General features: G+C 43.0%; 1 protein-coding gene across 1 annotated transcript in view; it reads right to left on the bottom strand.

Annotated features, from left to right (window-relative positions):
- LOC147679760 (uncharacterized) overlaps positions 1–17839 on the bottom strand; it is a 361586-nt gene that overhangs the window by 235120 nt on the left and 108627 nt on the right. Inside the window, exon 3 of the mRNA XM_086942474.1 lies at positions 1915–2052. Within this exon, the coding sequence (XP_086798600.1) occupies positions 1915–2052 (138 nt within the window). The remainder of the gene's footprint in view (positions 1–1914; positions 2053–17839) is intronic.

Here is a 17839-nt window from a genome sequence, read left to right as displayed (position 1 = left end):
TACTGTATGCTCCATGTAAATATATATTTTTCTACAATAAAAAAAATTAATTAAAAAAAAAAGAAAGAAATCGCAAATTGTGATTGCTTAAATGCAATCGCAATTTAGGAATTTTCAAGTAACTGAGAATTCTTAAATTGCGCATAGGAAACACTTTCATGCATCTCCAAAGGCAAATTTACGATTGCAAACGGCCGATTTTTGCGAATCGCACCATTTGCAATCACAAAAACCTCTGATGCATGAGTCCCTCGGAGTATAAATAAGTTAGCAAGATTGATGGTTAACCGCATCGCTGCGGCGGTTATTTTTCCGCTGTGCAGCTTTTTTCAAAAAGCAGCGTTAGATGACAAGCTCAGCTCGTCATCCGCACACGACCACCGTGGCTGATGACGAGCTGAGCTCGTCATCAGCAGCGAAGGGGTTAAGAGCAATAATTACACATCTATTGCATTAGCTGAGTTAGATATGCAGGGAACAAGGAAAGTAACTTTACAAAATAGAGCAACAATTGATTATTTGCTTTTAAAATAAGGTCATGGATGTTCTGAATTGAATGGTCTTTGCTACTTTACTTTGTCAGATCACTCTAAATCAATTCATTCCCACATCGTTGATTTACATGAACTAGTCAAGGGGGTTAAACAGGATGGTGGGACTGGTTATTTGGGTGGCTACCTTACTTTGGTAAGCTTTATTCTATTTTATGGGGGCTAATCATAGTAATATGAGTTATGATTATATTTGTTGCTTTGCCCAGTGTGTGCATAATCTTATATCCCTGTTTCGACCTAGAACAGTTGATTTGAGACCTATATGTTATGTGAGTCAATGGTCAAAGGGTGGAATGTAATACAATTAGTACAATGGTGACCATTGACTCCATTTTGCGTGCACAACTTCATTTTGACATCATTTGTGCAGCTGCAGGGTGGGAATGTTTTCATTCTTCACAGCACTTCACAGCATATAGCACAATCGTGAGAGGGAAATGTACTGCTCTGCCTCGGAGCAAACACTGAAGCCTGGCCAGCTCCTGTGAGTGACCTCAATGCAGACCGGTACACCCTGTCAGCTTTGACTGCATTAGTTTGAGGGTTTCTAGAAATCTCTCCTTGAGTTGAGCAAAGGTTTTAACCCCTTAGCTGCGGCGGCTATTCCGCCGCAGTGCTAAGGGGGAGGCGGGGCCGCGCGGCGCTCCCGTACTCATGACGGAACCGCTCCCTCACGGCCCTCGGGTGGGCTGTGCTTGTGACGGAACAGTTCCGTCATGGCCCTGCCTGCTCTTTAGAACGTTAGCGCCGGCGCGGAATTCGCGCAGAGCAGGCGCGGCGAGCGGGCCGTGACGGAACCGCTCCGTCACAGCACAGCCCACCCGAGGCTCGTGACGGAACGGTCCGTCACGAGCACGGAAAGGGTTAAACACTGGGACTTTTGGCTCTTAGACAGGAGTTCGCCTGGTGAATGGATGAGTTGCACAGCGACCTTTTGTGATTCCGATCGAAACTTCAAGCTTACTGTTTTGGATCCACAGTCATGCTGGCTAGTATGTTGAAAGATACTCTGTCTGTGATGTAGTTCACGTTTTTATTACTTGCTTTGTGTATTTATTCTATAACTTTCATTTGACATCTGGTAAAGTGCCTTAATGAGTAAATGTTGCCTTCCTCTTAGGAGTGCTGCATTAATATATATTTTGTCTTCCTCTTAAAAGTACTACATTAATAAAGGGATTTGCTTCATTTTGACTGTACATTGATAGATCAATTTGCCTGATTTTGAGAATGTTGAGTTCCTTTTTTCGTGTGTCCTATTGTTTCAAGTCTGAAGTAACACACACGTAGATGTGGAGCATTCATTTATAATTAGAAGACACCTACACATTAAAGAAGTAGCACTATAAAAGGGCATTACCTGTTTTTTAGAATATTGTGACTGCCAAGAGACGACTGCCGTATCCTCCTCACAAATACAACTTGGACTTTTTCTAAATCTCCTTATTTGAGTTTGTCTGGTGATTTCTGTAGGTGAAAGTCTCGCGCTGTCATGCAACTGCAGAAAAGCAGTAAACATAGCATTTAGACTTAATAGCCCATATCTACTTACTGTATCACAGAATATACAGACAACATTATGAACTATTCTGCCTCAAGCGGGCATCCATTTATTGACTCACTGTTTCCGGTAGGGTAACCTATGCCACCTATAAGCTGATTCCAAGATCTTTGTGAGGTTGAAGGAATGGGAGAATTGAGCTGAATATTCAACGTAGTGAAGGTGCAACTCACCACCAATCACAAGTATTATAATTAAGCAGTGTGACTCTCAAGACTTCAAGGAGTCTGCTGTGTAGTTAGCAAGTTTCCTTAAAAATAATTAGGATCTCTTTCTTATAAATCCTTCCTGCATGTTAGTGAACTCTCAAGTGTAAAGATATACAGATGTTTGATATTCATAAATCATTGTGTGTCTGTGTGTGTGTGCGTGCGTGCATGCATTTCTGTGTGTGTGCACATGCTTGCATGTGTAGGTGTGCAGAAGCTTGGAAGGGTAGCCTGTGCTGTAGCCATGTTGAGCTGTGTAAAAGTTAAGATCCGCACTACCAGGTGGTGACAGTGGAACATGATTTTAGCAACAGAATTTCCCGGGAGTAACAGAGATATTGCAGTCAAACAGTGCCCTCCAAGCTTCTTGCCGTTTCTGCTGATGAGGGGGCAAGAATCATTGTACCAGGCCAAGTAAAAAATGTGCATAGGCCTTTCATTTATGGTTCTTCCAGTGCTCAACAATTTTCAGACTGACCAACACTTATTTAAAGTGCCCATAGAGTATGTATAGATTCATGCAAAGCTGGGGCTCATCAGATAGACGCCATCTCAGGAGAGTGGGTGACTGGCAACCTCCTATTAGAAAGACCTTCTTCATGCCTGATTACTTGCTGATTCAAACAGACATTTGGACCAGTGCCAAGTGGATCACATCTGTCACCAACGGAGGAGTCCGTCCTCACTTTCCATAACAAGGGACTTCTACCACCAGAGCTGTTGTATTGTAAGAATTGAGGATGCCTGAATTTTCTCACTACAAAATGATTCCTGCACATTATTAAACTATTCATGCACTTAGAGAAGACAGGACAATGTCTGACATCTGTGTGTGAATATAACAATTAATTAGTATATCTGTACCCTTGAAAGTATTTAAGTCCCTCATTACGAGTTGACAGGACTTTGCAGCCAGCCAAAATCATATTACTAGTTAGTATCGCCATTTCAAAGTCCAGCCTTTAAAAATGTTTTCCTGAAGAGGGGGAATTACTGCTCACACCCGGATTTACCAGTTGCTTTTTTGAGCGGTCGTTTACCATTTCAACAAACAAAAATCTGACATTTTCCACCTGCTCTGAGGAGATGGAAAAAGTCAGTGGGACTACTTGTGGGGATGTTGAATGAGTGGATAGGGGTGTGGCCCAGTTGTGCTTGTCCTGGGGCAATATTACATGCTCACTCGGACTACAGTAGACCGTGGGTAGGACTACACAACCCAGCTGACCACAGCCCCAGCCCAGTGTTTACGGGCCTGACATGATCGGGTTTTCAGTCTCATCCTTCAACGGATCAAGGTGCAAATGACAGCGGAATGATCACATCAACATAAGGTACTGCTCATCGTTTTGGGATTACACTGAAATAAGAGCAAATACTATTACCTTTTGCAGAAGTAGTAAAGTATGATTCAATATTGGAAGGGAAACCCCAAAAATTGCATGTTCGAGGTGCAAATGTGAGTGGATGCCAACCACCCAGATAACAACGTTTCTTTGTTAAGGTGACAAATCACAATAATTAGCTCCTACTTAATCTGCATAAATAATTATTTTCACGTGCCACCTAGATTAAAGCAATAGATTATGACACACAAATGCAAAGCAATGTACAAAACATTAAGGGTTCTACTAGAAAGCAAACAAATTACATCAACCATTGATCAATTGCATAGTAGTGAACATACACATAAAACTTGTGTATCTTCAATAAGATCTCAGGCTGGTAGAGTAGAACATTTAGGTTTCTGTTTTTTTAGGGAATCCGTTTTATTGACTCGCAAGTAACATGTATTGTGCACAATCATAATTATTGTTATTTCAGACTAAGCAGGAGCCTACAACCAGCTTTCATACATTAAGACAGGGTTATGAATATTACAAATAGCAAACAGCCAGAAAAAAAACATTCTTACAAAGATCAATCAAATAACAGAAACATTTTTATACATAAAAAATTATTTATCAACGCTCCTCATCTGTCATACTTCCAGACAGTTGCTCAATGTCAAATATATCGCAAGCTAGGGTAATAGGCATCACAGTACTGATTCCACAAATTTATACTCATAACATGTTCATAGCTCATATCTCAGTTATGACGGCATATTCACATGTTAAAAAAAATACAGGCCTTCATCCGAATCGAAACCGTTCAGTTTCAAAATTTTATTAAGCGAGACTGCATCTGCCTCAATTTTCATTCGGGGCAGCACATTTTGGGAGTGTTTCTTGCTTGTAAACTCCTACGAATCTCACTTGATTTGTGTTCAGCACTGCAAGATTCTTGGAAATGTACTACAGCAGGGTATATATCATTACTGTACTATGTAGGCATAGTTGTCTAATTGGGCTGCCAATATTATAATAAATTATACCAGTGGCATAGTTAGACCTTGGACTGCCCGGGGCCATCCCTGCATTTACATTGAAGAGCTGGGGTGGCTGCGCCCCAAAACACGTGCCGCCCTGGGCGGATCGCCCACACCACTTCCTCCCCTTGCTCTGCCACTGAATGATACGGACATTGTGACATATAGATGACAGGAGGACTTCTACAACTTAAGAATAGATTTACCATAAGCTCCTTGTCATTAGCTCCTATTACCAATTAAGTATGTATTAAGGGCTGGGTCATATATGGAGGAAATTCACTTCATCCCTTGTTTCCCACCATTTGTAGGGTGGGAAAGGGTCAGATCAGACTTTGGGAATTCCCACAAATATACCTGTTTGTGGGCGTTCTCAAACTTACAATGGCTAGCCCCACCTTGCCCTAACCAATTCATACACCATAGGTGGGATTTACTACAGTGGATTTCTCCTCATTCGTTGAAGAGGAATCCACAGTAGTAAAACCACTTATACCTCCCCAAAATGCTTCGGTGAATTCCTTGCTGTCGTAGTTGGAGGTACTTTCAATGTAAATGTTTGTTTACAGACAAAAAGACATTTATAAATTGCCCACTTGTCTTGCATTTGAATGTACTTTTAACATGACACCATTTGGAAGAGCTGTCTTAAATCACGATGCTTGCATGTGTTAGTTTAGGCCCACATAAATGAATGAGCTACTTTTGTAAAGCGCGCAATACCTGAAGGTGTCTTAGCGCTGCGTGGATCTAAGACGGAAAGGGGCAGAGACCAACAAAATAAGTCGTCCCATAGATGGAAGTATGCGAAGTAAATGTGCACCAGGAACTATTTGCCAATTGTCCTTCTGGGACCAGGTACAGTCATAGCAGAATCTGGTTCACCCAAGTAGTTCACGATATTCAAAGACTAATTTCAGGCTCTGGAGCTGGGACATCCCAGGAACCATAACATTAGATGGATTCAATCGAAGACATCTGATGTCTACATGTACAGATAAACTTATTATCTAATCACCGTTCTCTGAGATTATTGCGCTATAGAACATAACAAGCTTGCCTTCCTGCAACAATATATAAAGTTAAATTGCAAAGTAGTCCAGGAATAAAGGAAGGTATACTTTCACAAAGAGTCGCACAGACAGTGGCTTTTACAAAATATATAGTCAATTACCTTACAATAGTTGCAATTGCCCTTTGTATGTATTATACTTTAATTAAAGTAATGTTGAGTAGTGCTTTCTTGAGTGGTCACAGGTGGCATCCAGGATTACAAACAATATAGTATAAATGCTGGTTTACTCTCACAAATGAGGTCCTTGCACATATATTAGTACAAAAGCTCAATTTAGAATTATAATACAAATACCAATCTGCTTAAGCACATAGGGCCAGATGTAATAAGGGCCTAATTATGGTTTTGGCGGTGCGGCGCCGGGTCCACCCCGCTACCGCACCGCCAAAGCTGTGGTCAGACTGCCTGCCAGATTAGGAGTTTCCTTCAGTCTGGCAGGCTTTTTTTGGGCGTCCCCACAGCGGTGCCTCTAAAAACGGGTATCCCAATGGAAATGGCAAAAACAGTTCCTGGACTGAAAAGTCCATGAAGTACAGGAACTGGTGTGCATGCACACAGGGGGGACATGTTGTGCATCCACAGGATCCAGAGGCACTCCTATGTTTGCTCTCCACCAGGGTTTTCATGGCAGAGTAAATGCCATGACAACCCTGGTGGAGAGGAATTCCTGATATGCTTGGCAGAACTGCGGCGATCCCGCCAAGCTTATGGATGCCTCTACACAGCAGCAACACCACCAGGGAACGTCAGTTCCCTGGCGGCTGCGGCGGGGCGGTCCCACTGCCCATTTTGTAATAGGGTAGTGGGGAGACCGCCGCTAAAGCCGCGTCCGTGAGTCTGGCAGTCCGTGGACCACCAGACTCATAATCGGGGCCTAAGTGATTTAGTGATTACATTTTTATTTCTGTTTCGCAAAATAGGGTTAGAAATGATTACCGATTCACAGTTTGGAAGGGGAGTGTTTTGTGCATTTCTTCCAAATTGCAAATCGGTACTACATATATATATATATATATATATGGCCCCCACAAAGAATTCCAGGTGTTGAGGTAGCGGCGGAAATGAAGGGGGACTCGAGGGGGCGCCAAACTGTTTAAATGCCCCACCTCCCAACGAGTTTCTACAGCTGTGCCTCTCACGGACATCTACTCCGAAAATATCACCCCGAGCAGCATTTCCGATCCCATGAGGCATAACACTATGGCATTATGGGATATGTTGTTCCACTACGCGGGGCTACAGAAGAAGGCCGGTCTACATCAAGGGGGCAGAGCAAGATAATGTTAACAGCAATGTGGCAGGATTACAGACGCCACAGCACTAGGAGCAGTTGGAGAGGGGCGCTGAGGAAGGCTGATATTGCCGAAATGCATTAGCCCGGGACATTTGACCATTAAAGTGCTCCTTTGTATCTCCCTTTGGGTCACAGCTTCTTTCTTTGGGAGGAGGTGCAAATTCAGACATTTTGCGGCAAGCCAGTACGCATTCCTGTGTACCCCCGCCGCACAAGCGGTCTGGACTTCCTGGCAGGCTCTGCTGAGCATTTCTTCGTTGGATTGCGCTAGCAATCAAGTCTAGTACCCACCACGACGCCTGGTTGACACTGCGGTCGGGGGATATCCACATCCCCTACTTGGTCAACCGGGATTCCTGTGCTGGCCCCCGCAAAGAATTCCAGGTGTTGAGGTAGCGGAGGAAATGAAGGGGGACTCGAGGGGGCGCCGAACTGTTTAAATGCCCCACCTCCCAACGAGCAGCATTTCCGATCCCATGAGGCATAACACTATGGCATTATGGGATATGTTGTTCCACTACGCGGGGCTACAGAGGAAGGCCGGTCTACATCAAGGGGGCGGAGCAAGATAATGTTAACAGCAGCGTGGCAGGATTACAGATGCCGCAGCACTAGGAGCAGTTGGAGAGGGGCGCTGAGGAAGGCTGATATTGACAAAATGCATTCGCCCGGGACATTTGACCATTAAAGTGCTCCTTTGTATCTCCCTTTGGGTCACAGCTTCTTTCTTTGGGAGGAGGTGCAAATTCAGACATTTTGCGGCAAGCCAGTACGCATTCCTGTGTACCCCCACCGCACAAGCGGTCTGGACTTCATGGCAGGCTCTGCTGAGCATTTCTTCGTTGGATTGCGCTAGCAATCAAGTCTAGTACCCACCACGACGCCTGGTTGACACCGCGGTCGGGGGATATCCACATCCCCTACTTGGGCAACCGGGATTCCTGTGCTGGCCCCCGCAAAGAATTCCAGATGTTGAGGTAGCGGCGGAAATGAAGGGGGACTCGAGGGGGCGCCGAACTGTTTAAATGCCCCACCTCCCAACGAGCTTCTACAGCTGTGCCTCCCACGGACATCTACTCCGAAAATATCACCCGAGCAGCATTTCCGATCCCATGAGGCATAACACTATGGCATTATGGGATATGTTGTTCCACTACGAGGGGCTACAGAGGAAGGCCGGTCTACATCAAGGGGGCAGAGCAAGATAATGTTAACAGCAGCATGGCAGGATTACAGACGCCGTAGCACTAGGAGCAGTTGGAGAGGGGCGCTGAGGAAGGCTGATATTGCCGAAATGCATTCGCCCGGGACATTTGACCATTAAAGTGCTCCTTTGTATCTCCCTTTGGGACACAGCTTCTTTCTTTGGGAGGAGGTGCAAATTTATGGTGGCAGCGGACTATCTGGATCTCAAGATATATGTAGAAGAAGGACAACTCCACACAAACCTTTTCAGGAAAGAAACTGCTGGCAACTCAACACTCTTTGCCAGCAGTAGTCACCCTCCCCAATTGATCAACAGTATCCCCTAAGGGGAATTGTTGAGGCTCCGTAGGAATTGTTCAAAAACATCTGACTTCGAAGCGGCTGCTTCGGAATGCATATACCGATTTAGGGTCAGGGGCTATGGTGAAAAATTATTGAACAATACCTTAAATTGAGTCCGAAGAATAGAGAGACAGACCCTCCTGACCAACAATCCTGACCACGGAAACCGTAGAGGAATACCAGGTGATAATAAGGGAAAATTTAGAGTCATAACTCCCTACTCATCAGGAGCCGAAACATTTAGAGCTATGTTAAGGAAGAATTGGCATATTCTCCTAACAGACACTGTGCTCAAAGAAGATCTATCATCCCAGCCACTCCTAACCTTCAGTAAGGCCAGATCTATAGGCGACATGCTGGTGACCAGTCATTTCGAGAAAATGCCCCGAAAAAGTAACACCTTAAGGGAGCAAAGAGGCTTTTACCCCTGCGGCCGCTGTAAAGCGTGCGCAGGAAGTAAACGAGTTCTTTCCTACATCATACCCGACACTGGTAGAAAAATGTATATCAACAAATTTATCACCTGCAGCACGCAATATGCTGTCTACTGTCTGCAGTGTCCTTGCGGCTTACGCTATATTGGGAGTACGATTAAGGAGATCAAGCTCAGAATACTCGAGCATATGAGAGCCATTGACAAAGTGGACCAGGCTTACCCGGTGGCTCGCCACTTTGCGGAGGCCCACAACCGAGATCGGAGCAAGCTCCAATACTTTGGCCTAGATGTTGTACCTCCTAATATACGCGGCGGTGATCGCCTACGTAGATTGAGGAGACTGGAGTCTAGATATATCATAGACCTCACAACTAGATACCCCAAAGGTCTGAATAGTGGGGAGGAGATGGCTTTTCACCTGGGGAAGTAAGTTTAAAAGATCTGTGAACAATATGAGAAGCACATTGATCCATGATGACAGTCCATTCTCAAAAAAACTGTAATTAGAACTTCTTGAGTGTCATCTTTTTGGATCGACTGTACACCATTGTATACATAAGCTCTTGAAACTTGTTTGATCTATGTCATATGATGAGAAATCTGTGAGAGACCTTTCTATGCCAAATGACCCATATCTTTTGATCGGTTTTAGACTTTTCTAAAATGACTGTACAAAGAACTTCGAGTTTGAGAATTGCAGAATACCCCTCCTTCTTTGGATCTATATATGGGTTTATCGAGAGAGACTCTCGCAGATTATTATTAATATTATTATGATTTCTTTCACTGTACCTTTGATTTTCATCACACTTTTCTGAGAGATTGATTCTTATAATGATACGTGATGTTTAGATTACATTTAGTCTAACATGTTCTCTGTTGCTGCACGTGAGGCATTTCACTACAGGAATCCCGCATTCTAGGTATGAGTAACTGCTGTTGAAATGTTGTTGAAACATAAGTCTCATATTTGGATTTAATGCATTTGACTATGTACTTTATACAAGGGGACATTAGCCGATCCACGGTTGTATGTTGTTGTCCAATTCAGGATTAGTATGTGACATATACCATGCATAGAATATGGCTGTTGCCCATTAGTGGGCTTGAACGCTTATCTTACCTCTTGTTCAATGTTAATCAATGTGATCCAAAACATACATTGCAAGATGGCCGCCTCCATTCAATGTATGGTGCGAGTCCCCTTTCTTTGTCTATGCTTTAGTAAATGTGGGAGTGAACAGATGATGTTTAAAAACATGTCGGGAGTAAACACAGTGCATCACACACTGACGAAGGCAGAACGCCGAAACGCGTCTGTGTGCACCCCCCTCGCTAAATAAAACCTAAGCGTGTTGAAACCTTCCACCCTCGAGTGCTGTTGTGTTCTTCTACGAGTTTGGAAGGATTTTGGAGCGTATATATATATATATATATATATATATATATATATATATATATATATATATATATATATATATATATATATATATATATATATATATATATATATATATATATATATCCATGGTCTGAGACTGAAATTCAGATCTCAAAGCATTGATCATCTATTTACTGGCACGTTGGGATAGTAACTGATAAGGAAAGAGGAAGATGGTCTTCTTCAGACCCTTCCCCTTTGGAAATCAGTTTGGCAACTTCATGGAGAGTAGGTGGTGATGTTATGTTATGTTATAGAGGCTTATATAGCGCTCAGCTGCCCCAGCAAAGGGACGCCCCGGCGCTTCCAACAACAGAGAATTAGAACTGATTGCTACGGCGGGAAGCTCTAACATAACAGCGGCCAAAATAAACTATTTTAGAGGAAAGAGGTGTGTTTTAATAGCCTTTCTAAAATCCAACAGACCCTCCAGTTCACGTATATGAACTGGCACAGAGTTCCTCAATTTGGCTGCCAGGTAGCGGAAGGAATGTCTTCCCGCTCGACAACGCTTCACCCGGGGGACAGTGACCAAGTGCTGCCCCAGAGAATGCAGTGAACGGGCTGGAACATACGGGGTCAGCAAATTGCAGAGCAGAATAGGTGTGGCAAGTTTCCAAATCATAGTGTCTTAATTGGATCCGCTCCTCCATAGGGAGCCAATGAAGTCTCCGGATGGTATTGGCAATAGGACCGAACCGTGGAAGTCCTACTAAGGCTCTGGCCACCGCGTTTGGATACGCTACATCCATGATCTCAGCTTGGTTAGCCCCCAATAACAAGGAACTAGCATAGTCCAGGCGAGAAAGAATAGTCGACTGGACTATCAGCTGGCGCGTTGACGAATCAAAGAATTTCAGGATAGGTTTAAGACCTCATAAAAGGCCGAAACATGTACCTGCCACTTTTTTTTAGTGTGAATGAAAAAACTAAGAGAGGAGTCCATCCACACCCCCAAGTTCTTGACTTCCTTCTTAGGTTCCAGGGCCTTACCCAAGGCATTCGGCTAACAGTGCTTGGCCAACAGTGCTCACCCTACAGGCTACAAGGGATTTTATTTGTTTTTTTTCTGTCAGGCAGCAATATTGAATGAAAAATGTCCACTCATACATTTGGGTTTAAGACATCAGTCTGAATGTAAATTGGTGTCATATGTATATTTTGTGTACTGTTCTTGGTTCACACATAAAGTTAATCATTAGTTTAGGCTGTAAAAACGATAGTTGAACTTGATGATTTGTGAAACCACAATTTGGGTTACTGTAATGTTTGACTGTTCTTAACTCATTGTAATCATTTATACCTGTAATAGCAAGAACTATATTTGTTGAATTTTATGATTAATGGCGGAGTGTCTTGTTTTCAAACACCCAGTTACTTAAACATATTTTTGAATAATTGTTTATAAAATTACAGATGTTTTGTTGATGTTCAAATATACACAAATCTGATTATATGAATGTAAGATGTTTAATTGATGTCCATCGACCAAAATTTTTTTGCTCCACCAGACGAACATGAATATTCAAAAACTACTACAAAATCATCATCAATGATTTCATTGGTAGAAAATCTGTATATCATTATATACTATTACTAGGCTGGGCTAAGTGCACCCTCTGTAGGAGTATCAGTAATCACTACAACATGGCCGATCCTTTAGTATGGCTCCATTTATCAAACTTTGTGAATTGACCTGATTCCCCTTCCGGGTAATGTTATTTAAATTCAGGCACAAACCTCAGTAGTCTTGTTGCTCGCCAACTCGAGACACTGAAGGATTGCGTTTGTGAGGCCGTGCTCCGTGCGATTTGTGAGGACTATTGACGATAATCTGAGCTTTGCTGCATTAATACGCTGTATGAGGCTAGAACTTTATCGTAGCATTGATGTTATTTGCATTCATGCGCTTCACTTCTTTCCATAAATTCTCCCGCCTTGAAAGTGAAGCAGCAGGCGTAAAAATCACTTTTTGCCTAAAATGCCGCTCAGTTGCTGTAGATGCCACTCTTTGCCTTGTGATATCAGACCTTTAAGACTTTGCACAAGCATTGTCCGTGACGCGGTGGTGTCCGCGTTATTATGCTAATTTTCATCACGCTCAGCACTCGGACTTTTAAATGGCATCTTTACTAATTCTGTAAATTTTACATTACGCTTTCTGGAAATTGTTAAAAACACAATATGATGGATGGCTCACGAAATCTTAACCCTTAAAGGGGTAATGCGTGACTCCACCACTAGCTACAGCTAAACGTGGTTAATCCTATGATACCGTTGTTCACGAGAATATGCTAATATTGCTAGATGTACACACCAAGCGTGTATTAGAGTTCCGTAATTGCTAAGGTGTTTCATGTCCTTCACCATGCCATGCAATAACTAAGCATCGGAATCCGTATTGGTGGCGCCTTGCCTCTTTATAACTTTTGTCCGCGGCACGGTGGTGCCCGTACAACTATACTAAATCTTTAACGCAATTGGCATTTTCAACTATGGCAGAGCCTTATCCCTGACAAAATGTATTCATGTACACACTGCGCCAAAAATCTAATTTTAAATATAAATCAAAAGGTTGGCCCTTTACACATCCAGCTATAAGGTGGGATGCGTGTTTCCACGACTGGCCACAGCCAAGCGTGGTTACCTATTGCTACTAATGATCACGAGATGGTGCTAATAACCACGGGAATATGCTAATATTTGCCCGCACTTAGTCGCATCGCGTTGTTGGTCCCCGCTCTCTCAGCGTTTTCCACCTCGCAATTCTTTACACCTTGTGACTATTGTCAAATATAGTTTTTCAATAAAAGAACGTGATATAGATATATGTAATATATCTTTTTCAGATACCACGAGTTTAGCCTGCCAATCATAAATTCTGGTGAAACCGTACTATTGACTGCAACGCTGATCGATTAATAACGCCACTGCACGTATGTCTCTTTAAGTCGCATTTATTATTGAAGTAATCGAGTAAAGACCTATAGGGCGTATATTAAACCATTACACATCCCTTTAGATCCAGTGGATGAACATAAATCCGAAACTGAAGACAAGTCGCGTCAGCGCTCAGTCTTTTAAAGTGAGTGGACCTTTTTGTTCTTTTGAGGGCAACAAATCAGGGGCACAAGACTATACAGCCCAAGGATTAATATATCACTAGAAATTGTGTTATTCACAAGGAGTATATTGTCCATTTAAATAAGAAGTGGAACAATTTGTTTCTAGTTCTTTGAAACCATATAAATTTGATATGTGGCACACAGTATCTGTTTTTTCTATGAGTTTGTAAATAGCTTACTGATGTTATTGCATTGTATGGGTACATCTAGTAATTGTACACAATTGTTTCTACATAGGGGGCTTTCTTTTTTATATTTTTTTTATAATATTTTATTAAGCATTTTTTAATTTTTCTGCAAAATTCCTGTATGTGTTACAGCACACAATGGTACAACAGGTGTTTATACAACATAACCAAATTACAGCGTACTTCTAGTACATGGCATCATAAGAGGACCCCCAAATAAACATACAATATATTCCAAGCAAAAAAAGTAAACAACCATAAAGGAAAAAGAGAGGTACACAACTTGCGTATTGACCTAACCCACCTTATATGCCAGATCTTACATAGCAGGAATCAACCTTCCCCCGCCTGTCCTATCTCTAGCCTACGGCTTTTCCAGTTTGTGATAGGCTGCCATATCCTTTGACCTAATAGCTTAGCTTTCCTACCTTTCCTATCGTAGATTGCCTTTTTTAGATTATACATAGCAAGTAGGCTTGCAATCCATACTTGAAACAGGGGGGTAGCCTCATCCAACCAAGTTCTTGCTATGCATATATGAAACACCGCAAGGGAAACAAACATGAATTCTACTGGCAATCCATCTGACATATCCCCCACCCCCAAAATAATTAGCTCATCTGTAAGCTTTATCTTAATCTTAAGCGTACTATCCAAAAACTCCTCGATGGCATTTTTTAGGGTGTACAATTGAGGACATCGTGCAAACATATGTACAATGTCTGCGTCAGTTGAGTCGCAGCGGGGGCATGTTATTCCAGCCATACCGCCCCATTGGGCTATTCTAGCCGGAGTGTGGTACAGTGAGTATACAGTCTTAAAATGTTGGGATTGTAAGGTAGCTGAACATAGCACCGTTCTTCCCAGATACAGAGATAACTGAAAGCTTTCTGGCTCTGCCCCCAGTTTTTCTGTCCATTTTAGAGCATATTTCCCCCTGTCGTCAGTTTTACTTGCTTTCAGCTCCGCATACAACTGCCTTATGGTACACATATTAGAGCCTTCTATATACTCCATGATTTTACATTGACCCAACCCTACAGGGCCACCCTGCTTTTGCATAAAGAAGCTTCTGATTTAAAAGTACTTGTAGAAGCTACGATGTTCTAGCCCAAATTTTACTTGCAGCTCCCCAAACTGTAATATGTTCCCCTGGCTATCCAATAGATTACCTACTTTCACAATCCCCTTGCTATCCCAGTCCCTCATAGTAATATCCCTAAAAATGTCCCTCGGTAGTGAGCAGTTCGTATACAGTCGTGTGTAATTATTATACCTTCGTAGGCCAATTTTCTTTGTAATCCCTTTCCATACCCTATAGGCCGCTATTAATGTCTTGAATCGTGTGTGTTTAAAATAGCTGAAATCAATTGTATTTAAAAACCCGTTCTCTGCCCCCTCACCCAAAAGTGTAGTATAAACATTGGTGAATCCCGAGCTGCCCTCCACTATGTGACCTGAACCTCCCCCTCCTATCAACCCCTGTCAATACTGCAAGGCAGCAGCCCAGTAGTAGAGCCTAAAGTCTGGTGCCCCCCAGCCGCCCCTTTCTCTGGATACCGTTAGGTGTCGATAGGCTCTCCTTGTCTTCCCCTGAGACCATATAAACTTATTCAAAATCGCTTCAAGTTTATTAAACCATTTGTTGTCAAAAAATATCGGGATGGCTCTAAACAGATAGAGGAACTTCGGGAATGTTACCATCTTTATTACGTTGATACGACCCATCAGGGTCAGATGCAGATTGTTAATCCTTTCAGTATTCTCTTTTACCTTTGCCAGCAAGGGGCCCATATTTATCTCCACTAGCCTATCTAGGTCAGTTGTAATTTTTACTCCTAGATAAGTAACTTCTGGAACCACTCTTATATCCTGGTAGTTGACCAAGTTATTCTGTACAATCTGTGTCTTTTCTTTATTTAGGGAATAGCCCGACACTCCACCAAAAGCTGCGGCCTCCTGCTCTATTTCTATAATTGCCGATTCCGGATCTGGCTTGACCACCGCCACGTCGTCTGCATACGCGAGTATTTTATACTCATAGCTATGTAGTTTTACCGGGCAAATATTGGTATTCCCTTCCAGCTTGTGCAGTAGGGGATCCAGATATAGCGCGAAGAGAAGTGGCGAGGCCGGACAGCCCTGCCGTGTGCCGCGCCTTATTCGTATTTCGGCAGTATACCCTCTGTTTATCCTCACTTTTGCCATAGGTTCCACATAGAGAGCCTGTATGGCCTTAATAAATCCTATTCCCATACCAAACCATTCCAAGACCTTCCATAGATAACCCCAGGAGACCCTGTCGAAGGCCTTTTCCGCATCCAAAAAAATAGCCGAGACAGGGTCCCCCGTGGCACCTGCTGCATCCAGTATGGTGACCATCTGTCTTGTGTGCTGCGTGGTCCCTTTCCCTGATATAAAGCCGTGCTGTGTTGTCTGAACTAAACCCTCAATCACCTTGCTTAACCTTTGTGAGAGTGTCTTAGAATAAATTTTTGCGTCAGCATTCATAAGTGTTATTGGCCTATACGACCCCGGCTCCAAGTGTGACTTATTTTTTTTCAAAATTACTATAATGTTCGCTCCGGCCCAAGACTGAGGAATAGCTTCCCCCCTCTGTGCTTGCCTTAATGTCTCCAGCCTATCAATCCCCAGGGTGTCCCAAAAGGTGCTATAAAATTCCACCGGAATTTGATCAGGCCCTGCTGCCTTCCCTGAAGGGAGTTTGGTTACTGCATTTTGAACTTCTGTCAGTGTCAGTGGCATCTCCAGTGCTTCTTTCCTCTCATCGCTCAACTCCTCATGTGGAATACCTGTTAGATAATCCTCTATCTCAGCATCTACATTACCCAGATCTTGATCATATAGATCAGAGTAAAACTCCCTAAAGACTTCCTGTACATCCTTTACCTTGCTCACAACCCTTCCCCCTCTAGCCTTAATTTCTTTTATTTCACCAGCTGCCATATTTTGTCTAATACGGACTGCTAAGAGATGGCCTACCCTCTCATTAAATTCATAGCATTTTTCCTTTTTCGTTAAGTAGTTGCTTGCAGCTTTCCTTGCCAAGCTTTCACTAGCCTCCGATCTTTTCAACTCAATCCCCAATAAGATCTCCTCCAGTGGTTCTTGACTAATGACTGCTCGAGTAAGTTGCTCTTCCAGTTCCATTAGGTCATTCAGTCTTTTAGCTAATGCTGATTTTTCACTTTTACCCCTGTGGAGTGTGTAGGCCAGTGTTTCCCCCCTTACCCCTGCTTTAAAAGCATCCCAGACCATCCCCGCAGATGCCGTACCTCTATTTACTTCCCAGAACTGCCTAATCCATATCCTCATTCTAGACACGTAATCTTCTTCCCTAAGTAGCCCTCTCTCAAACGTCCAGTTATACTCTTTGTGTTCTCCCCTAGGGTTCTGGGGGATAGTTAAGACTAAGGGATTATGGTCTGAGAAGACGCGGGGGAGCCTCTCTATTTGTGTACCGGAAACTAGAGAGCCGGAAACCAAAAAGTAGTCTAATCTAGCTATCACCCTATGAGGAGCAGAATAGAAAGTACTGCCTGTCCCAGTAGGATTGTTGGCTGCCCAGACATCTACCAATGCATTGTGATATGCTAAGTTGCCAATAACCCTACGTGTTTTCTTTTTGCGATCCCCCTGAACCCCCTCCCAACAGACCCAACCCTGACAAGCCGTTAACATTAAAATCCCCACAGCAGATCACAGGTTCTGGCCAGAGGGCTAATTCCATATCTAGGAAGTCGAATACTTCAGGTTCATCGTCGTTTGAGTCATATACTGAGACAATAATGTAACACCCCACAGATGTTTCCCCTTCGATCAAGACCCATCTCCCCCCATCATCTTCCTTTCTCTTCTTCACCTGTATGACTCCCTTTTTAGCGATTATAGCAACTCCTTTTGTTTTGGAATCCTGCTGCATATGTGCTAAGACCTCAAAGCCAAGCTGATCCATGAGGTATTTATCATTTCCCCTCAAATGTGTCTTCTGAAAACATATAACATCCAGCTTCAGC

The sequence above is a fragment of the Lissotriton vulgaris genome, chromosome 11 (genome assembly GCF_964263255.1).
Source record: "Lissotriton vulgaris chromosome 11, aLisVul1.2, whole genome shotgun sequence".
Taxonomy (NCBI): Eukaryota; Metazoa; Chordata; class Amphibia; order Caudata; family Salamandridae; genus Lissotriton; species Lissotriton vulgaris.
This window is presented reverse-complemented; position numbering and strand designations above follow the sequence as displayed.